Source organism: Pithys albifrons, chromosome 4, assembly GCF_047495875.1.
Source record: "Pithys albifrons albifrons isolate INPA30051 chromosome 4, PitAlb_v1, whole genome shotgun sequence".
Taxonomy (NCBI): domain Eukaryota; kingdom Metazoa; phylum Chordata; class Aves; order Passeriformes; family Thamnophilidae; genus Pithys; species Pithys albifrons.
The window spans coordinates 69,604,647-69,627,864 of NC_092461.1; the positions used below are offsets into that span (position 1 = coordinate 69,604,647).

Consider the following 23,218-nt stretch of genomic DNA (forward strand, 5'->3'; position numbering starts at 1 on the left):
GGCACTCAGGTATTGCAAGAAATGAGCAGGCAGAGCATTTTAGAAGGATAGGAATTATCTAAGTGAATGGTAGAAATTTAGAGGGAATTCCTGACAAGCCAACGTTTTTAGGTCTTAGGCATTAGAAAGCTATGGATGCCTCATGCTTCAGAAATGCCCAGAGCTAACTTACAAAAACTTAAGGTTGTTGCACGGGTAGATTATAGCTAAAGAAAATCACCTATGGTTATGCAAGAGCAAAGCCAAGTTCATCATCTTTCATTTACCTCAGTAGCCAACCAAATGCCACTATAATAACCTATGCATGCCAGAGAAAATGTTTTGCTTTGGGACTTTTTCAGCTAGTAAATAAAATTCAGCTAATATACCAAACAAAATCTATTTAAAACAATTCATACTTGAGAAAAGTGTATGAAATATATCTGACCTATCTGTATGTGTTGCAGGTATGTTTTTAGTGACATTTTGGTGATCATCTTCAAAAAACTATTATCTTTAAAGCACTATTTCTCCTCTAAACACCTCTCCTCCACCTTATAAAAGTTATTTCCTTGGGTTTTTTACTTCCTTTTTCAGTTATTCAGTTCTAACTTAACTCTTCCTGTGAAAAGATCCCTTCATTTTATAAGAAAATATGGAGAATATAGTATTTAGACCAATACCTGAGCTTCTTCCCTTCCCTGTATCAAACACATATTTTTTACTGTTCATAATTTCCTTTCCTACCCTAGCTCACTATCCTTTTCTTCTGCTTTACCTAGTCTATCCCAATTCCTTAATTTCTTCTTAATTTGCTTCAGTGTCTTCACATTATAGAAGAGGTGAGGAGCACAACTTCCTTCCTTCAGCCTATTCAGGATTTTCTGTCTTTCCATGTCTTTCTCCTTGCCCTTCTGATTTCATTGTAAGAAAATTCTTCCTTCCTTTTAACATTCAACGTTTTGATTTCTTCTTAATCACCTCCTCCTACTCTGCATTGACTCAGACTTCTATTCCTCCTCTTTTAACCCTTCATTGCCTTGCATCTTTCCTCCTCACTGCATCACTGCTTATGCAGTCACTCAAGTCTTTTAAATTTTTTTCTGCCTCCTCCACTCAGCTTGTTATCTTTCCTATTTAAATTTTCTCCTTGACTCATTCAGTGTTATTACTGTTAATAGGAAAGAAACTTTCCATAGAGAGCTAAAGAGGTTTCTGCCAGTTAACCTGACAATATAAAAAGAGACTATAGAGAGAAAGGTGAGGTGAAATGGACTGAAAGAGTCAATAGCACCTAATGAGACAATCAAGTCCTCTTTTAGTTCTCCATAATTTTGTTGTTCAAGTAATCTTTTACTAGAGGAAAATTGAACTAGGGATCAAAGTACCTGAAAATCTCCCTTTAGATAGGTAGCTGCCTCAGGTAACTGAGTGGGAGCACTTGGACTATGCCATTGGAATCCTTTGTCAGACAAACCTATATTCTTTCTTTTCCGGCATTGTCCACAGTATTTATTCTTCTGCCTTATGAAGTGACACTTTATTATGCAAAAGAAAAAGAGGAGTTTTGTCTTTTTTTTTATCTAAATTGCTCTTCAAATATTTAGTAGGGCTTGTATCCAAGCAAGTTAAATGTGCTCAATTCAAATTTATTAAAGGTCCATACATTGCAGGTAGGCAGTGTGACAGGTTATACCTAATCTTAGTCTTCCTTCTCAAGCAGTTAAGGGTCTTTGTCTGGGGAAAGAAGATCTGCTTATTTTAGATCCACTGGCATTAGTAACATATTGTTTCACAGTGTTTTACAAGCGGCCTAAAACCTCACATCTGGCAGATGAAACCTATTTAATAGCTTTTTCTTTAGAAGTGTAGGGAAGAAAGGGTTTGGGAAATACAGCCTGTGTCTAGCCTTCTTTTGGGTTTTACATGTCTTGGTGATGCCTGGCAGGCAGGTGCTAGCACTGCTGCTGCAGTAGCCTTGTGAAGTTTGCTCATCAGAATATTCAAAGCCCTGAGATGATAATTAGAGTTGTGGAGGAGGGAAAACAGGAGACAAGACAGGAGACATGGAGCAGTAGTGAATGCAGTAGTGAGTCCACTTCCTACTGAGTCAATTCTCTCTTGACTTGGGAAGAACAGAAGAGCAGCATATCCGTCATAAACATCTTTAGTTCCTTTTGCTCTCCATGCAGTAAGAATTCCCACTCTACTTTTCTTTTATGTTTAGAAAATTATGAGCATCTCTTTAACTGTTACTATACAGTTGTTGAAATGGTTCAAATGGCCAGCTCACTCAAGTGTTGTTGCGAGGGGCAGGCAGCACCACAGTCTCATCTGCAGCTATAAATTTGTGAACACTATAAGTCAACATTGCTTCTGGAAGATGGAGTCCTGCTGTCCCTTGCAACAAGACATCTCTGTGGTATTCACTTCTCCATATCTACAAGAGGAGTCATGAGCTATGCAGTGGGTTGCATGGGGGAACCAGACATTAGGAATTAATTTTAGCTTGAATCAGTTTCTTGAGGCAGTTCAGCAAGAAACCATCTGAACTCCTGTGTCCACCTAAGAGACATGGCAGCTCAGGGGCAGAAATTTGGTGGCCAGAAGCATCTGGTGTATGGCATTGATCTTTTGTAGTAGCCATTCCAAATTTTATTAGTTTAAATTGTGCATGAAACTACAGACAAATAATTGGGTGAGAATTCACTGCCTCAGGAAAACAGGCAAAATAAAGAAAGATTTTTAACAACATATAATCAATATTCATGTTCCTTTCCAGCTATGAAGAGTAGAGTAGTGTGGAGAGGCAAAACTAAGCACTGGGTAAACCCCTACAAGTGAACTTTGCAGGCTGTTCTCTCTGTCCTTTTGGTCAAGCACATAACTGCTGTGGCCATTCTGGTAAAAAAAAGAAAGCCTCTTCAAATAGGCATTTATCATGTAAAAATTAGTCACCAACAAAACTAATAAATACCCTTCCCCAATGCCTTGGGGTATTACCTTAGGGAGGGCAAGCCTCCACTGACTCTGTGTCTTTGATTCATCATCTGGATATCATATGTTCTCTGGCCGCTCGCCATCATGGGCATTTTGCTGTCTGTCAGAGCAGGATCAGCAGCTTCCCCAGCTCTTGAAAGAGGCCATATTGCAGGCAAGGCTGCTTCTGAGCAGTCAAGCAAGCACCCTTAGGGCTGTCTTAATCTGCAATGCAGCATCACATGCTTTGTTCAGCCTGGAGAGGAGGAAACTGAGAGGAGACCTACAGCTTCCTCTCAAGGGGAAGCGGAGGGGCAGGCACTTATCTCCTCTCTCTGTTGACCAGTGACAGGACCTGAGGGAATGTGTTTGGGCAATTACTCATTATTAGGAACAGGTTCTTCACCCACAGGGTGGATGGAGACTGGAACAGGCTGCCTGGGGAAGTGGCCACAGCCCTAAGCCTGCCAGAGTTCAAAAAGCATTTGGGCAACATTTTCAGGCATAAGGTATCAGTTTTTGTGGTGGTCCAGTGCAGGACCAGGAGTTGGACTTTGATGATCCCTGTGAGTCCCTTCCAATTCAGGGAAGTTCTATGACTCTATGATCATGGTGTGCCTCATATTAATCCTGTCAATGATTGGGAAGGATTTACACATATTTGGTTTTTTGTCTCTATTTTCTGCTCTGTTTGGTCCTTTCTACAGCAGAAGTGGTCCCAGTTCTGATAGACAGAGGACACTTGTGTAAAGTGGATTACCTGAATTATGGAGCCTTTTCAGCAGGGAATCGAAAAGGATCCAGTGGGAGCTATTAGACAGGCAGAGCTTAGCTCTCATAGGGTCACACTGCCAGAATTTGTGGCAATAGATGCAATAATTCAGATCAAGGAATGTACAACCTCAGCACAACTTCCAGTTTTAATATTAGTTTCAACTAAACTGAAAATAATCTCCAACAACAATACACTATGCAATTAACACAGCTTGATTTTCTGTCAGTCAATCTTTATTCTCTTAAAAATGTCCAAGTAGATTTGGAAAAGCAACTCCATAGAAAAAAAGAAAAAACAAGACTAACAACAAGAAGAAAATAATTATTGAAATTAAATCATTAAAAACATTAAAACAGTTACTTAGCTTGTTTACTGAATTATCCTCGTTCAGGTATCAAAACAATGTTTAGCAGAAATTCTGTGTGTGTTTTGTATAGTTTCTTCTCCTTCTCCTTGGTAACAAAGAACTTAATACATGGCTTTCTGTTTGTTAGAAATGCAAGAGATGTATAAAAAACGGCATGAGTGAACATGTTTGATATTTCAGCTGTAGTGTCATGTGTCATTTTAAATAAAATTGAAAAGAAGAGCATGGGGAATAAATGGTTGAAAAGAAGAAGGTGGGATCTATGAATGTGTACCAAGGAGAAAGTGAGTCAGTTGAAGGCGATGATTCCAGATTTAGGAGTAGCATGGCAGAAAGGTCATAAGAAAAGTGGACAAAAAGAAACACAATAGAAAAGCATTAGGAAGAGCTAACTTTTTTAATTTTTGTATAGTTTTGGAGCTGAGTTCTTCAACAGTGCTGTCTTATAATATAGTAGAAGGCAAACCAAAATTAAATGTTTGTTCTTTTCAAATTTATCAGAAAAAGCACACGTGAATTATATAATGTGTAATGTATTAGTGCCACTTATTATCATCAAAAGCTTTAGTTGGCACCAGGGATGTAGCAAGGTCCTTAAAAGGATTTCAGACGTTATGCTAACAAATTAAACAGTGATTTCTTTTATTTACAAGGTCCAAAGGCACTTACATAATTTGTTATAGGGTCATCTTTCTCTTTCACTGGCTATAGACTTCTACAAATTAACTTTTATCAAATGATGGACATCTTAAAAAATTAACAAAATCTACTATCAAATATTCCTGTGAAACATTATTTAATTTTCAAAAATTAATAAGAAATCTGTGGGCAGGATGTGAAGTCTGGGGAAACAAAGCCATTGGCCCCACTGCCTCTGTTAACAGAACTTTGCTATATCCTGAAGTAATCTGTTAAAAATTACAACCAACTATATCCAAGTAGATCTAGAAGTTACAGGATCACAACTAACCTATTTTGTTTCTGTTGCTTTAACCCCATGTTTTCACTAGCCACCTGATGAAAACATGTCCTAGTTCAGCAGGTGGGACCAGTTTATCACTATGTGTGATCAAAGCTACGTATTCTAACCCCTCTATTCATTTCCCAAGAACAATGGACCATTTGCAGCAGCTGCCCAGAGCACATCTGACCCCTCAGGCTGTGAGCTGAGTGTGAAAGACACCTGTGAGATAACAGCTGTGATAACTCCCCTCCAGGAAGTCGTTAGCACCTCCACACCCAGCCTGAGGGGGCATGTCTGCTAATGGGCCATCAACGATTCCAAAATACCCCATGACTCAGAGAGTTAGATCATCCCTTGTGTGACTCCCTGCCCTGGGGGAAGTACTGGGTGCTCCCACCTGGACCTGGGGGTACATACCTTGGGGTAAGAACACCTCAGGGAGTCACTCATCAGATCCAGAGGAGGACCAAAAACCTCAACAGGAGGAGACCATCACTTTCAACCAGACTGTGACCACCACTCTCCACCAGAGTGCAACTGTCAGCTGCACCAACAGGTTTTCCACTTTGGACTTTTACTTGGACTTGACAGAACCACATAGGGTTCAGCACAGGGGCCAACAAACCCCTTTGTGCTTGTGCCCCAGGGTGCTGGGCTATACTTCTTGGGTTTTGCCGGTTAAAACCAATTTTCTCTTTGTGCCATTGCATTTATTGTAATATTGCTATTAAATTGTAACTCTGACATAATCTCTTTTGTGTTGCATTCATTTCTCCTGCCGGTTTACCTTTAAACCAGCACAAACAGGAACTATTTCTTTGGTGTTCCTTTGATGCCTCATTTTCCTCAGGAGGGAGAGAGGAGGAGCAGACTAGTATTTTTTCCTTCCCTTTGAGTCACTGGAGACTTTCACAGCTGGAGACTGTATGACAAAAAGATCCATTAGTAATTTATTAAATTCTCAGCTGCTTGGCTAGTGTATCATAATCACAGGTTCAACTATAAATCAGTCACCAGGGCTGGAGGCACCATGAAATTTTTCCTCTAGGTCAGGTAGGCAGAAGCATTCTGACATTCCTAGCAAGAGGATGACCAGCTTCCTCAGATCGGTTTATTTTAAAAATTCCCAACAAGGCCATAAGGCTTTGGCATTGCTCTTGATTTTTTTCCCCAGTGTTCCTTCAGATGTTACAGATTTTACTTTTAATCTGTTACAGACATTTTGAATTTGCCCTGGACTATTTAAAAATACTGTGTCATCTAAAGTCTGTGAGGACATGTGGAGGGCATGTTTTATACTCTGTTTGAAGTAGGTCTCTATTGCACTCTTAGAGCTTCAGGTTTATGGACTGAATGACCACAATGGTCTTTTACAAATTCATGTTCCTATAGTAAAGGATTCTCTAACATCAAATTTCTGTTTTCTGAGAAGATATTTTTAGATTGAGCTCAAAGTTCTTTCTGATAAGCTTGAGTCTTCTCCTTTAAAGTATTTTTTTTCCAAACTTAAAAGCGTATTCCCTATTTGTCCACCGGTTTTGTTAATTTTCATGGAGTGTGAATTGGTGATTCACATACAAGATCTGAGAAACAATCTCATCAGTGAGAAACAGTATTACTCGAGATTCTTCTTTCTGGACATCAACAACATTGTTTTGCTGAACTGTTTTTCAAGTGGAAATCCACCCTCAGGTAGCTTCCCTCTGCATTTGGCTGCCTTCTGATTGACTGTGCCCTCCTGGTACCGGCACTTACATTGGCCTGCAACAGTGACCAATTTCCTTTACCTCTTGCCAGTCTAAAAATTGACTGCTGCTGACAATGTCTTCCAAAATTAACACTGATGAGGATTTTATTCAATGGTTATCCCACTAACATTTTATTATTTAACTTCTCAGTGAACCAGTTTATCCACTGAATTCAGATCATATTAACTTTTGAAGTTCTTGACTAAAATGTCATGTGGTACTAAGTCAAATGATTTTTAGAAAACTTTCGCATTGAAACCATCTGTGTGCAGCAGGTCTGGAAACCTTGCCAGTCTGCCGAGAAATCAGGCAAGAAATCAGTGGCCATTCACAAGAGACCACTGTGGAAATCTATCCTAAATGTAATAGGTTATCAGAAAATGTCTTTGCTGTAAGGGATGGCATCAAATGTCTGAACTTCTGCTCTGGAAGTAGCAAGAACCTGAGCTGGAGGACTTTTGCTTTTGGAGTGGTCCCTACAATGAACTTTTTTAAAACTTACTGAGCTTCCGCTTTCATCACTAAGAGAATATTTGCAGTGATTCTTCATCTGCAGTGAAGGGTGCCCTTGAACCTTTCCTTACAAAACAAATCCATAAATTCAGGGTCCCCTTGTGAAAGCTTTCATAGCAAGACGAAATTAATTATTTTTTCTTTCTGAATCAGAAACTCTAGCTTTTGAATGTAAAGTCTTCTGCTTGATATTGCCCTTGCTGCCAAGCCCTGAAAATGTCACTCAGTCTTTGGTGCTGTTGAAAGGAAACATTTGGGCGATAGTCCTCATGTTGGGCAGGGAGATCTCTTCAAGGAAGCCGCATCACCTGCACAGTTATTCTGATCACCACTCAGCTTTTAGGGGGTGTCAGTGAGCTCCAGTCACAAATCTGCTGTCACAAAGGGGACATGGTGAAGACGTCTTCTGTGCCAGGCAAAAGATTTAATTTAGACCTGCTGCATCTGCAAATAAATTCTTTTAACTGCTATAATGACAGTGTAATAAGCTGTCTTTACCTTAAAAAGAGAACTTTTGTCTTTTGCAGTGCATCTGACAGAGATGAGGATCTGGGTTCAAAAGCAAAAGACTCAAACCAGTGGGACTATTTGGTATCTATTTTTGCTTTGATGATGGGGTAAGATAACAGCAGGTTCCTGCTACAGGATTCCTGGGAGGAAGGTCTGCTACGCCCTTAAATGCAATTCTGTTCAAAATCTGAAACTGACAACAAACCAAGAAACTACTGGATATTTTCAAAAATAAACTGTCAGTCTTTAGTCATGATAATACAAATAACTTCTTTCAAATCATCCATGTTCCAGCATTTGTGAAGGACTGCAAGTAGTTCAATAGAATCCTTTGGTCCGAGTGGTTATTGCTCAGCCTCACGACCTGTTGTCATCAGTACTCTCCTCTCAAGTCCTGGAAAATCTGTTGGAGTTTTAAAGTATTTCCACTTTTCTTCTTTGGAAGATTTGCTGCAGATTTTGTCCAGGGAACAATTCAAAAGGCAAGTAAAGTTCATTTCTTGCTATTAAGTTCTTGGTATCAGGTAGTCTAAGTGAGAAACTGTTTGGATTAGATTCTTGTGAAATAACATCTATAGACCCATACTCTGCTTTTCAATGCCGTAGTTTTTCTCCTTTACCACCTTCAGCTGAACAGTTACAGCTACAGACTGGCAGTCATGTGGTGCAGGAACAAAACTGTTTCAGGAAAAATAAGATGGAGGAAAGACTTATTTCACAGTCCTACCAGACTCTGCTCCTCACAGTGTTCTCCCCTATAACCTCTTTGCCTCCTGCTGAAGAACTTGTAGGTTAGTTTTCAGCTTCTTGCTTGAAACCTCTGTGTTAGAAGCTGCTTCATGTTTCCAGATGAGCAATTCAGAGCACAGAGGATCCAAGGGTCCTCCAAAAATGACTCATTATGTCTTGATTGGAGGTGCAAAATGCCCCTCAAACCCAAAAGGTGGTGACTTCATGGTAGAATTTCTTAATGATAACACCAGTGAAGATCATTATAGCTTTGTAGTAAAATATACTTAGATATTAAATATAATAAATGTAATAATAAAACTAATCTGCTCTTTTTAATGGAAAAGATTATGATCTTTATTGTATGAAATAACTACTGTAAGCTGCTACCTAAAACTCAGTTAAAAACACACTACAATTCTCTGCTGTGCTGTTTCTGCCAAAAATGTTCCAAAAAATGGCATGAAGTTATGAGATGCACTAAGTTTTAAGATATATATTATGCAACACACCAATTCTCACATCTCTTTTACTTCTATAATTGCCTGACCATCCTCAGGCAGTTAATTAGCATGTCCTGTGCCTTAAAATCCACTCACAAAAAAAAAAAATCATAGAAATAAAGGACTGCAAAAGATATTCAAAATATCATCTCATCAAGTCCTCTGCACTGAGGCAGGATCCAGTATATCAGCCTCAAAAGGCATATAAGTGTATGACTAAAAACTCTGGTTTTAAGGAAATGGTGTCATCTGAAAACCAACTGGAGTCCTCTGTTACTTACCATAAATTGCAACAGCCATCTATAAATTTCTGCCATGGCTAATAAATTTGTATTTTTGATTTTTCACTTCCTCACCTCTCTAGTAACAACCCTGTGTTAAATCCCTGCTTAACAAAGTTAACAGGAAAATTCCCATTAACTTCAACAGAATCAGGTTTTCTTTGTTTTTCTTCTTGATTTAGATGAGTGACCATGGAAATCTTTGGCTGACAGATTTATTTAGAGACAGCAAGACACCTAAATTTTAAATCTTTGTTTTCACTCATCTTTTATTTGAGTATGTGCTTAGGGAATAGATTTAGATAATTTTTATATTTCAGAGTAAATCCTGAGGTAAATGTCACTACTAAACCAACACTTACCAATTTTTCATTTAATGGATTTGTGATGAAGTGTTGAGCTCAATAGGAAAAATTAAAAGTTTATTACTGAGCCCTGATGACATAGAAACAGTTGTCTCTGCCTTGAGCAACGGAAAGCACTTGATCATCTCTCTGAGTCGCTGTCAGTCTTATGATACTTAGACATAACTAGTTTGCTTTTGACTTCAATCAGAGAGACCTGTGGCTAAGACAGATCAGAAAATGAAAAGAACATGCCACAGGAAAAACAATGTGATGTCCCTGTTTATATCCATTCACTACAGGAAGCAAATAACCCGGCTTATTTAGAGGTCACTATGAACAGGTTTTCTGTTCCTCAATAAGATACTGAGTGCAGTCTTAAGATGCTCTCTTTGATGTAAATGTCATGCTGAGGTTCTTTCTCCATAATGATGAGGAGGAACGTTAGAGCTAATACCAAAAGGGTCAATAAGAATGGGGTTTCATCCTGCCAGAATTGCCTGGGATTAGTAAAAGAGTCATCTTCTGGATGCAATCTCATTCTTCTTTCAACTGCCCTCTGATGAATTCAAATATCAAAACAATTTAAAAAGAGACAAGGCTTTGCACAATAATAGAAAACAAATCTTTTTCTGTGTTTTGTTTTTAAAAAGGTCTTTAAGGTTCTTGGCCATAGCAAGAGTTTGAAAAAGCTACTTAAAGCTTGTGATTTAGATGTGCTGTGGTTCTAATTGGTTCTTTTTATTTTAGGGCTTCTTCTAGCTCCCACAGAAGTGAATGGAAATCATTGCAGTCACGACAGGGCCTGATAGATCTGCCTCTCAAGCTGCTCTGCAGGGACACGCTTTTGTTTTCTTGACTTCTTGTTTATTCTTTTGGAAATACAAGAGGATAACGCATGGAAAAAAAGAGAAAAAAAAAGAAACCCTGGTACAAATGAAGGAACTAAACCAAACTGTTTGGTTTACCTTAAAACTAACTATAAAACAGTCAATTGCCCTCTGGGTGGGCATAATGTCCATAAGAAGGATGCAGTTCTTCCAAGGGAGGGAACCAACTACAGTGGAGGTAAAGGGCAAGGGTAAAACTGGGTCGCTCATAATGGTAAAGGGCCTAGCTGGATTCTAATAAAAAAACTTTAAACCCCTAAATAATCAACATGTAAATTAAATTGAAAAAATGTAATGGCCTTAGTATTTGTAGCAGCAATTGTATCTTGGAAAGACACTGAGTGTGGGTCACAATTTGATGACCTTTGCTGAAGAAGTTACAAACTGCCCTGAAGCAGCAGCTCAGGATGTTGTTCATAAAGTTTACATAGTCAGCTATAGCAGTTTGCAGACATCTTAGATCTTAGAAAAGAGGGACTATTTTCTCATCTTTTGCAATACTGCTTTTAATTCTTATGAATACTCTGCTATCTGACTCACACACCCAATAAAGACTTTGGGTTTTTTAAGAACAGCAAAATTATTCTGTCTTGAAAGTGCCACATGGATTTCCTTCCTGTGTGACCTACTCCCAGGACTAGAATAAGATATAAACCTAATCCATGACTAGAAATGAAGGTGGGCAGAGGAGCTTGAGTTAATGTAACACTTATCTAAATTCTAGAGAATTCAGTCTCATTCTGTGGTGGCAGTATGTGTTTCTGAGGGTAAAATTGAGGCAAAGAAACAAAAAGTGAACGGAAAGAAACTTTGGGATTTATTTTAGGACTGGTTAGTTAATCTGCTGCTTTATTTCTCAACTTATTACTGCTCCCCTTTCCCTCTTCACTGAACCTAGCCATCAGCTTGACCAAAGAAAACTCCTTATGTGCCCCAATAAAGATGTAAAATCAAGAAATCACGTAGAAAGAAAGAGAATGGAACCTCCCTTCTGTTACCCTGGGAATCCACAGGTCAGACCAGTGTATCTAGTGCTGTACACTGACCTCTAAAAAATTTGTGTGATAAAACCCTTTGTAAGCCTTCATTAGTTCAACTTGTTTTGCTCTCCAATCTTTGTGGCATCACCCTCGCAAAAGTGAGGGAGGATCTGAGGAAGAAGCTGGTTCCATCACCAGCAATGATCCAGTCCCTGTGAGATACAGCCCAGACTATGCACTGCCTGAGAGAACTAGAGAAGGCTGTGAATGATGGAGTTCAGGGAAAAAGACAGTTTGTAGGGAAATGTTGTATGCCAGCCAGATCAGAATAGTTTAAATCTCTTTCAAATCTAAATTTCCCATTTTCACATCTTCAAGGATATCTCAAATATTTTTTCTGTTTATAGTATAACAAAAAGTTATACTTCCAAAATCTGCCATAACGTATATTTCTGGTATAATTTCAAAAATATGTATTACCTTTCAGTCTACAAATACCATTTGCATTCTCTGAAAGCTGAGGTCTTATTCACTAATTTTTTGCTTATTTATTTAGGGCTCTAGGAGGCAAGTTTTTTAACCTGTGGGTTTAATGATTTTACTAGGTCAGTACCTTGTTTGCTAGCCATTCATTAAGTCTCATTGACAAAAATTTAAAAAGCTGTTTTGAAGAAGCAAACTTTTACAAAGTTCCTAGTTTGTCAGTTCACCCACCTAAGACAGTCTACCACTTTCCTTGACATCAAAACCCAAGTAAATTTATATACACTTCAGACTTTGTCCACGGCTTCTTGGTTCAATATGAAAACAGGGGAATAAAATAGTTCCCTTGTACTCCCAAGGGAATCCCGCTAAGTTAAAGCACTTTTTAATCTCTTGAGCCGGCAGCTTTATTAGTAAGCGTTTCCCAATCTTCAGGGAAATCTAATTTCACAAATAGATCTGTCACTTCAAACGCAGCTTTCAGTTGCCATCCACCGGAGGACAAACGGGGAGAAGGAAGTTTGTCAGAAAAGACCTTTTCTGAGCCCAAGAGTGATTACCAGAGGTTTCTCCATCGACCGCCACCCACCTAAAGTCGATAGTACTCAAATGAGCACGCCGGTGCGGACTATATAAGAGAAGCGCATGGCCCTGGAGGGCGCATCCCCCATCTCCGGGCGCAGCACTCAGCGCCCCGCTCCGCGCTCGGCGGAGCCTCCGCGGGGACACGGGCTCTCCGAGGGCGGCCCAGGACCTCGTTGCTCAGCCCGCACGCACTCCGCCGGACTCGCCTCCGTCTGAAGGTAAGCAGACGCCCGCCAGGTCGCTGGAGGGGACCTCGGCGTGGAGCGGGCAGGAGCCCGCTGCCCTGGCAGCGAAGCCCTGGTTGTTCCCCGCGTTACTCTCCGGGTTTGCCGAGCGGCGGCGGCGGAGGCAGGGAGAGCCCGAAGCCGTCGGGGAGAGCTGGCTCCCTTGCGGCTCCGATTAACTTCTTCGCTCCAGAGGATTTGCAAGGGATGCCAAGTATAAAACAGTTTGTAAATAACTGAATTTCCCTCCCTCCCCCTTAATCCTACCCGTTTTCTATAATTAGAATAGCTTACTTAGGGGCATTAAGCGCCGCTCTTGAAGCCCTAGCCTGTTGTAATTGGTTTTGCCCTTTACACCCCGATTTGCAGCAGTTCCGATATAACTCGCCCCTCACTGAACTGCATCCAGTAGCCCGTCCGTGCTCTATTACCCGAACCCCACCGTGTGGCCTTGCTCGGAGGCGGCGGGCGGATGGGCAGCCCGTCCCGCCGGCGGAGCAAGGAGGCACCGGCGAGGGCTCCTTGGGCAATGGGAGCCGAGCAAATCCTCTGCAAAACCCTGCACCGCGAATATGCGCGGCGGGTTTAATACCCTTCCCCTAATCCGCGCCTATAAACGCACGCTCCGGGGAGCCGGGCGAACGCGGCGAGACTGCCCGGGGGCTAGCAGGGAGGCGCGGCGGGGCCGGGGGTGGCGGCCCGTCGGGTCTCCGCACCGGGAGGGCTGAGCCCGGCCCGGGCGTGCGGGAGCGGCGGGAGGGGAGGTGCCCCCGGGCGCGGCATGGGGGGCGGGCGGGTGAGATGCGGACCGGGCCCTGCGCTGACCGCCTTCGCCCTCTGCCTCCTCCCAGCTCCGCAGAGATGCGAGGGGCGAAGAAGCGCCAGGCGCTGCCCGCTATCGTGCTCCTGCTGCTGGCCTCGGCCCCGCCGCCGCCGGGCGCCGAGGGCAGGGACGTGCCCGCCGCCGGAGCTGAGCGGGGGGCGCTGCTCGACATCCTCCTGCAAGCCCTGGGAGACGACGGCCGCCCGCTGCCTCCCCGCCCGCCGCGGAGGGACAGAGTGATCTCCCGGCGGTACAGCGGCGGCGGCGTCCCCCCGGCAGACCCCCGCGCCGCCGCCGCCCCCCGCCCTGCCCCAGCCGCCGCCGCCCCGCCGCCCCCGCGGCTCTTCGCCGCCGCCCGGCACGGAGGTAAGAGCTGCCGCGCTGCCCCGCGTAGGGAGCCCCGGCTGCAGCCCACTCCAGATCCCGTCCCTGCCACCTCCTCCAGCGGCCCAACCCGACGGCTCCTTCGCCGCCCAGCCCGATGCGGGAGGGAGCGGGCGAGTGGGAGGTGGGGTGGGGGTTGCGCTGCGACGGCCCCGTGGCAGCCACGGCGGTTTCTGCCTTTGCTGGGTTCAAGCCCCACTGAGGGTAAGACAGCCCAGCCCCACTCTCTGCCTGGAGCTGTGGCGAGTGTCCAAGGCGTAGTGAAGGAGAGGGTCACTGGGGCTTCAGCACCTTCTGCCGAGAGGTCAGGTGCCGTCATCGGTGATGTACAGACCCTCAAAGCAAGTCTTCCAGCTTCCCTACACTGCCGCGCAGCACTGGTGAAGCCCCGTTTCTCCTCAATCTTAGGACTGCTCCTCTGATTTGTGCAAGGAGGAAAAATGACTAATCTGAGGGACAGCTGTCTGGACTTATCCTTTAAACTTCCTCTTCAACTTTACAGGTTCCCGTGTGATGCATTTTTCTAGTTTTGTAGGGCAGGTGTGGAAGATCAGGCTGCACTGGGCACAGGGTCTTGTTTCACCTTTCAGAGGATGCTCAGACTGGGGCACGAAGGTGTCTCCAGCACTGGCAAAGCCAGGCTGGGCTGTGACAGCAGGGAGAGTTCAGAGCCGAGCACAGCTGCTTGGTGATACTCACGTTGTCCTTGGTCAGGAAACCGTCACAACTGAGTTTGATGCAAAGCCATGCAAAAACTTTTCTTACTAGAATGAAGCTGCCTGAGGGGTTTGTGTGGGCTAGTATGGTGCAGTTCATCAAAAAGGAGATTGTAGTGACTGTCCTTGGCTGTAGCTCACCAATGGTTTTCTCTTGTTTGCCAGAGACCCTACTGGAGAGAAACCAAACTAAGGGAACCCAAGGAAGTTCATTTTCTTAGGGATTTGTGTCCCTGGAGAGAGCCCTTGTGGCTGATGGCTGGTATGGGTGAAGCTGAGATGCAGCCCTCCACAAGTCTTGCTGGTGGACTCACTCTTTTCTGTTCAGTAGTCTGCTTTAAAGAAAATTAAACCCCATTTTGGAAAACCTTCAAGGTGGGTGACAACTTCAGAATTTAATAGGTGAATAACTGATTGGTAGGGCAGGCACTTGTGCCCGGAGATTGCTGCACATTCTATGGAAACTGGGCTAAAAAAAAAAGAGTTTATCAATCAAAAAGTAATTTGTGCTTTGGCCTTGAAAGCTTCTCAGTGTTATCTGCCTCAGGTACTGAGCAGTACATCAGTAAGGCGTTGTAGTGTCCCAGTTAACTTCCAGATATTCCTGCTTTTTCAGACTGTTAAGACTGTGGTAGTTAAGGAAAACCAACCCAAACCAGATTGCCACAGATTTGTGTGCTGATTGAAGAAGGTACTAGGTTATGACTGGTCATAACTGTTTACTTACAGGGTTTTTTCTGTATATGTTGTGGGCAAAACCAGAGTTCAGGAAAAAAAAAAGTAAAATGGTCTTTTCAAGGCAGAATACATGAAGGCTTACCTGTGTCTTCTTTTCAAGGGAATGAAAGATAAGTGTGATATTTTAGGCCTAGACTGGGCTTTAGGTTCTCATAATAGGTCCTAACAGGCTGTCAGCTGACCTGGGGACACAGATTGACACAAATAGAAAAGTATGAACCTGAGACTCACTCTCAATCTATACTTTGCAATAATTATTGCAATAATTACTAGTAGCAAGTGTCTTGAGGAAAAAAAATTGTTTTGTATAACTGCATCTCCCATTTGACAAGTTTGCTTCTAACTAATTCTATTTAACTATAGAATGCATAAATATTTAATTATATTTATATAACTTTGAAGGGGACCTTTCTGGAATCCATCAGTACTGTATATCATAAAGTTTAGTTTTCTATTGTTACTTCTAGTAACTATGTTACTAAATATTAATCCTGTTTCTATAAAGAAGGATCCTTAGAAAAATTCTCCAGTTGCCCCTGGCAATGGTTCGGTGTCCTATGGGCAGCCACAAAGGCAGCTTTCTCTCCAGCCTAGAAAGGGCAGATCCACAGTTTAAATAATAGTCACATTTTCATATTAATTCCATTTTTTTGTAACAAACATCTAGAATACAAATCAGTACCTGTCATGATGGCGTGTGCTTCTTTTTTAAGGTAGAGAACTGTGACAAACCTTTTCTGACAGGTCATTAACTCTTTTTCACAACTCCTGAAACCAACACATCAATGGCAGCTTTTTACTCCAGCTGGTAGTAGCTGATCATCAACAGGAAAGAATGTCTTATCTTCCCTTCAGTCAGGAAAGTTGTTGTATTCAGTTGAATACTCAGCCAAGCGTTTAAAACTGGAGTTATATATTTGGATTGTCTGTAGTTGTTGAAAATCAATCCCAAGTGTCTGATTTAAGACAGCTGAGCAGCTCAATTGCTTCTTTTGTTTGAAACAAAAAGCATCTGAAACAGTGTTGTATACAGAACAGGGAATGCAAGATGAATATTTTCTGTATGTTATCTCTTTTTTGTTTTCTGAGGATGTTACTCCAAATTATCAGTGAGTTGAATAGCAGGAGGACTTAAATGTGCTTCCCCTCCTCTTCTCTCATTCCCTTACTCTAGGGATTCACTTCAGCGTTAGTTTAGTCACACCATGGGCTAACTCAACTCACTGAGCTGCATTTCCACACACTTTTATTTAATTTGAAGACTTTTAAAATTATTTATATAGTGAGAGAGCTGGTCTAGAGTGTTACTAGGTGAAATCTAAGAATACCACAAGGCAAGTGGCTAGAGCGCATGACCAGGAATGAGGTTTGAGAGGGGATGGGACCTCCTCCTTAAATTTAGTTCAAGACATAATAGAAAAACACTGCACCATAGGACACAAAGAAGCAGAAATGAGGAGAGCAAAATGCTACCTGTCAGACATCATACATGTACTTCTCATTTATAGATACATAAATAGGCTATAAAAGCCAGAAGGTTTGGTCTGTGATGCCCCATCTGGATGTGGCTTGCAGGTGGTTCAAGGGCAGGTCCTGGGCTAGAACTATATCATGGGAGTAGCAGTTGTTCTCTAGTTCATGTGGTTTTGTTGCAGGGCAAAGGGGCATGACTGAAATAGGAATGATGAACACTCAGACTTGCCCTGCTATGTTGGGGCAGTGAGCTGCTGTGACCTGCCCAGAAATGACTCCTTAGGTCTTTCTTCTTCCTTAATAATCAGGGATATAGTCATAGGAAAATGTGTATTACGGTTCTTGTAGAACCCGGAAGGACACCCACATATGCAAGAAAGATACCAGTTTCACCATCACTTTAGCTGTCTTAACATCTTATCCCTTTTATCCCTGCATATTCAAGAGTCTTATCTCGAACAGATCTGTCGCTGCTTTTCTTGGTGACCTGATTAATGAGAGTGAGCTTTTACTCTGAAGAGTATATTTACAAGAAATTCCAACTAACCAAAATGCAATCTTTATCTTTTGCTTGGATTTCTTGTAGGATGTCACTAAAAACATGAGTTGTTCCTTTGAATTATCGTATCTAGTGGGATTAAATTTTCTGTCATAACAACCTTTACTTGCCTGATTTCCATGAAGTTTCTATGCTTGACTATGATTTTTTTTTCACTAAAAAGTATCTCATATAGTTTTTAAGTTTAATGATGATAGTTCCTCAATGGGCAATCTTTTTTTTTAGCTATCCCTTTCTTCTGATGCATAACTGTGGTCAGGGTCTTTTTATGAAGAAAATGGGTATTTTTGCAAAGACAAGATTCAACATCAGGTTATTTTTGGATGTCACATCAGGGAAACTAATAGTTTGTCATTCTTCTCAGATTTTCTTTGTTATCTTTATCCAAACGCTTTCCACAGAACCAGAATAGCTTCTGCGTAATTAGATATAAAGAAATCTTGAGAAATAAAAAATCTGCATTAACTTTTCTTTCCTTACATATTCCCCACCACAGTGGAGAAAGGAGCTGTCTAAACCTACATGGATTAGGGGCTGAAATTTCTTTTTGTGCTGGGAGACTAGCACATGGAAAAGCATTAATTTTAAAACATTTTGAGTCATTGATTTTCAAGCATGAAGCAATTAAGATAAATATTACTCGCATTTTACTAGTATGTTCAAATTAGCCTCCTGAACATATCTACTTCAGATTTAGAATAACATATCAGAGAAGAGAAATAGCCCTCCACCTATTTAAACTTTGAGGTTACACTTCAGTTTTATGCCAAAATTTCTAACACATCAGCAGCAGAAAACTGTAAGGTGCCCCATGGGCTAGTTTAACCATTATTCCTAATGAATTAAATTTGAAAGACATGTTTGATATTTATTTTAGTTTATGGTTGAATCAAAACTATGTATACTTATGTTGGGCATAAGAAACGTTTTGTTCTTTTTACTCACTTGAAAAATCTCCTGTAAGTGTACTGATAGTTACAGCTGGAAGTCCCTAATTCTGCAAGACCTGCTGTGCCTAATACTAATCTACTTCAGTGATATATTTACAGATCTGGAATAAAAAGAGACTACTGAGAAACGTAAACCTTATCTCTAGGAAATTAAAATGTATGACATGACATAACACAGAGTTTCTTGTAAAACCTATGTGTTGTCCAATTATCATTCTTACTAATAAAATAGCTTATTTATTTATTTATTTTAGCATATTGCGTTAATAGGAATTTCTAGGCATTCGGGAGACTTAAAAGAAGGTGAGAGTTAATAGATTTATTTTCTCCAAAATCACATTTTACCAAAATAGACATTACCTCAGAAATTAGCAAAACAGTGGGTGAAATGGATTCAAACGAATAACTGTTACATTAAAAACTCCAAATAAATTCTGTTGAATATAGTAATCACTACTGATTCTACAACTAGTTTTTGAATAAATTATTTTTACAGTGAAATTAATGGGTAGGCTTTTCTAGACGGGAACCAGGCAACCATATTCTGCATTCAGAATCTTAATATAATCCATATTCTAAATGTTTATTTTTATTGAGAGAGACATGGCATGAAAATAAATTCAAAATCTGCATATTCAAGATCTATTGTTTAAAAGAAAATATATTCTCATAAATTAACAAACTGAAGGAATCATATTGGAAGCAGTGAAGATGCCATAGGACAATATGCTTCCCAGGCCAATGGTTACTGAGGCAGGATCAGAGGGGCTGTGACAATCTCACCACATCATGAGGCAGAAATATAAACAGTCCCAATGAGTTCAGTGGAAATAAGCATTACCTCTGCTTGTATCAAGATTAGGTGTCAGTTCTACCCAAAAGATGCAGGTGGGCAGGATACATTTTTTTGACTAGTGTTTCATATGGATGAGGAGAAGGAATTAGTTTTCATTAAATACCTTGACAGTATTTTGATCTCAAACCCATCCTCAAATTTTCCTTGATAAATTCTCCTAAACAAGTTGATACTGGCCACTTTTATTGATCCATTTGTTTGATGCTTCCTGTAACAAATACATACTTCCACACAGCTATAAGTTTAATACTGACAAATGCCTATTTGCAACTGTATTTGTATTCATAAGAAAATTTTGCTTTTTGCATAATTTTTGCAGTTTTTAATAGAAAGGACCTTGACTTTGCTTTTCTTTTAGGTCAGCTGTTCTTTTTCACCTGCATTTCCTTCCAGAAAATGTTACCTTTGTACTAGTTCCCCAATCTGTAAGATGTCCATCATCCTAGTGTCTTTAGTTTGCATGCCGAGTTTCTTAATTTCTAACTTATTTAAGTCCCAAATGGTGCAGAGATTATATGTTTCTTCAGCCTTCAATTCTACCCAAGTGCTTGGATCTGTCATGATAGTTCCTTCATGGTTATGATACCTTTGTGACCTGTCACACTACTGCTAAGTTTCTTTATAACTTTTAATAGCAATACTCCATGTTTGGCAAACATAACTGCCAGTCAGTAGAGCCAGACCACTGAACAAAGGCATCTGAAATCTAGGAAAAGCCAGAAGTCTTCCATTTCATGGTGGAGAATGTCAAGTCTATGGACCAACTCTGACAGCTGATGAGCAGAGATAAAACAAGTTGTTACATACATAGAGGCTTAAAATATAATGAAGTCCGTCAGAGTAGTCCTTCAAATGAAGTGATGACACTGACTCTTCAAGTAGCTTTGCTCTCTCTCCCAGTAATCACAGTGAAGAGCTCTTGATGTCTGCGAGTATTGACCTGATGTTGAAGTGTCCTGACACAGGAAGGGAGAAGCCTCATGGAACCACAGTACACCAAGAGGGAAATATTTCAGATGACAAGTGCTGTTCCAGGAGCAAGACAGGATGTCAACATATGGAAAGCCTTAGCCAGTAAAGGATGATCTTCAGGGTTTTGTTTTAGTCTTATTTCATATTTTTGTAAAAACTGTATTTAACATGACAAGAGACACAGCTGCCAATGTGTACAGTTCTGGCCCGAGAGCTCTGGATGTCAGACTGGGCCTGAAGTACACTGAAGGACTCCTCAAATATGAAAGGAACTGAATAACCTAGAAGACAGAAGTTTTGTTTCAAAGTTGATCTGAATGTATAACTGTCTGTTATTCAGGAACAGCATGCATTTAGAGTTAGTCTAGCTTGTCCTTGAGCCTGTGAGCACACCGAAGAGTTGATATATCTTGTGTGTTTTTTTCTCTTTATTTTAGGCACAATTTGATTTTTCAATCAAGAGAGAAAGGCAGGTCTCTGTGTTTTACTGGTTTGTGTTTTCAAGAGTTAGTCTGCCATGGAAAGACTCTGAGAGGTGCAAGAATGGTAGTGCACATGTTAAGTCTTTGTAATGCCTTTAGCCTTGAAAATACAGTGCTTCTTATCTGGAGATGTTGATTATTAAATTTGCATGTATACAGGGAGAAAGATTTAAAAAGGCGCAAAGTGTTACTGTGCATACATACATATAGGCACACACATTCCTCTTTTAATTAATAGGGTTTGAGGGTAATTTGAGTGATAATGATGCAATGTTTCAGATGACATGTGATTTGAAAGTTACAAAGATGCCTTATAAAGGTAGACTATATTTTCCAAAGTGTTAACACTACATAAAAATAATTACATAGTAGTAGTAGTCACTGTGCAAAGCTGTAAGCAAAGCCTCATAATCAGTGAGAGACCAGAGAGAGATGCACCATGTGTGAAAATAGCCACTGGAAGGCTGCAGAGAGAAAGGGGAAAGTGGTTCCAGGTCTAAAATACATGTAGAGCCACTGTCCACATTGAAATCATCTTACTTGTAAAGAAGATCTCTCCATGTGACCTAAAAGTAGTTTGTAGGAGGCGGGAAATATCCCCCTTAATAACACCTCCCTGTTTTCTAGAGAACTAACATTTTCAGTGGTGTTTTTCTAGTACTTTTCACTAAAGTAAAAAAAACAAAACCAGCAACAAACAAAATGACTTAAATGTGACCATATCTTATGTTAATAATCTATAGGACTTGTTTTGAAATACACCAAATAAGTGCACTTTAACAGCCATGATATATATGTCTTTTTTTTTTTTTTACTACATGAATTCAGCTGGTATTGTACTAAAAATTTTTTTCATAATTTTTGGCTTACTTCTGGTTTTGATGATGAAGAACAATATTAAAGCAGACTACTAGAAAAGAATATAGCAGTTTCTGAATGTATGCCCACAGGAGTAGTGTTCCTTGGAATGAAATATATGCTCTTAGCTGGAAAAACGTGTTGCTGGGACACTTTTTTCTTTTGTTTTGACACCTAAGTAGCTACATACAGTTCCTGCCCATGAGGCTACAACTGAAACTTAACTCTAATGATGAAAACATGTCAAAAAGAAATTTGCAAAATTACTAAAATCTGGTAAAGATACATGATGGGAAGCATTTTGCTATGAAATGTGCAGCTTATCTCCCATGAAAGCCTCAGTTGATGGTTAGGCTTTTCTATTCAGAGATGAATGTTTCATTTTGCCACTTTTGAATTGGAGGTTATTACATTTGTGGAAGTCCTACAGGCTATTTATTCATGTTTTGTGGGTTTTTAATATCGGTCAAGTGGAAAACAGTTGCTCCAATGAGGGAATTGATTGACTATTGATTACATACTGAGGGCACAATTCTTTAGGTTATAAACAAGATGAAGGATCCAAGCATTTGATTGATTAGAGGCCATTTTTGTAATATCCTATGTTTTATAATTGCTGCACCAAAAATCATTGATGTGCAGCGGTCCACTGATTTTGCTAAAACAGTGCACAAAAATATGTTTGTTTAGTACAGGCTTTAACTCCAGTGAAAAATAGTGTTCAGAGTTTTTGATCTCATTACTTTGTTTTTAATCACACAGTTAAAATTTATGTAGTCAAAAAATCCCACTCATAGTAAAGGCACAACTTTGCATATTAGGAATATTATTTAAACTTCCAAAGAGAGTTTTAAGTTTTATGTTTTGATTTGGTTTGTTTGTTTTGTTTTGTTTTTTAAGTCTACTAGCTTTTTCTTTTCAATTCAAGTAAATTGCTTAGATTGTATTTTAGTACACATCTTTATACATGATTTGAGATCTCTATCTTTGGCTTAAAGGAAAACATTTAAGGTTCCATCTTCAAAGCAATTGTAGTCATGTTCCTTGTTTGGTTTAGGCAGCTTCCAGAGTGACATAGCACAGAGCTAATTAATTATGTTTTCCTTTTCACTTGAACCTGTAAAATAAAGGTGAAAAGTAGAATAAAACTCTACTGGAAAACAGTCAGACATATTTTTATTTTTTCTTAACCTTTAATGTTTATGATATGTTGAGGTAGAAGGAACCTTTGAAATGAAGTGTTAGGAAATGCATCCTTGTCAGTATATGTGGCAGGACTGGAAATGTGCACTGGATTAGCAAAACCTTAAATCCCATTGGATTAAAATAACTAAGGAGATAGCTGTGATGTTATTACTCTAATCTCAATAGAGTAATTACTTCTTTGTCCGTTAATGACATAGCATGCCTAACACGTGAGAGACTTCTCTGCTGTCCCTAAAATTTCAGTATAGAATATTAAGGGAAGAGATTTTCAAGCTTGTCTTCTCCACGGTCGACAAAGACTTACAGCCACAACATACTAATATGAGGATTTCTGGTGTTCTCCAGGG

At 40.4% G+C, this 23,218-nt stretch overlaps 1 protein-coding gene across 3 annotated transcripts in view; it reads left to right on the plus strand.

Annotated features, from left to right (window-relative positions):
• Nucleotides 1–12,795: 12,795 nt before the first annotated feature.
• The window catches only part of ALKAL1 (ALK and LTK ligand 1), a 41,541-nt gene continuing 31,118 nt past the window's right edge, over nucleotides 12,796–23,218 (plus strand). For 2 of the 3 annotated variants that reach the window (XM_071553115.1, XM_071553117.1), the window contains exon 1: nucleotides 13,647–14,043. In XM_071553115.1, the coding sequence (XP_071409216.1) occupies nucleotides 13,656–14,043 (388 nt within the window). In that variant the 5' untranslated portion in view covers nucleotides 13,647–13,655. Of the gene's footprint in view, nucleotides 12,849–13,646; nucleotides 14,044–23,218 lie in introns of those variants that run through there. The other variant, XM_071553116.1, reaches the window with a different exon arrangement.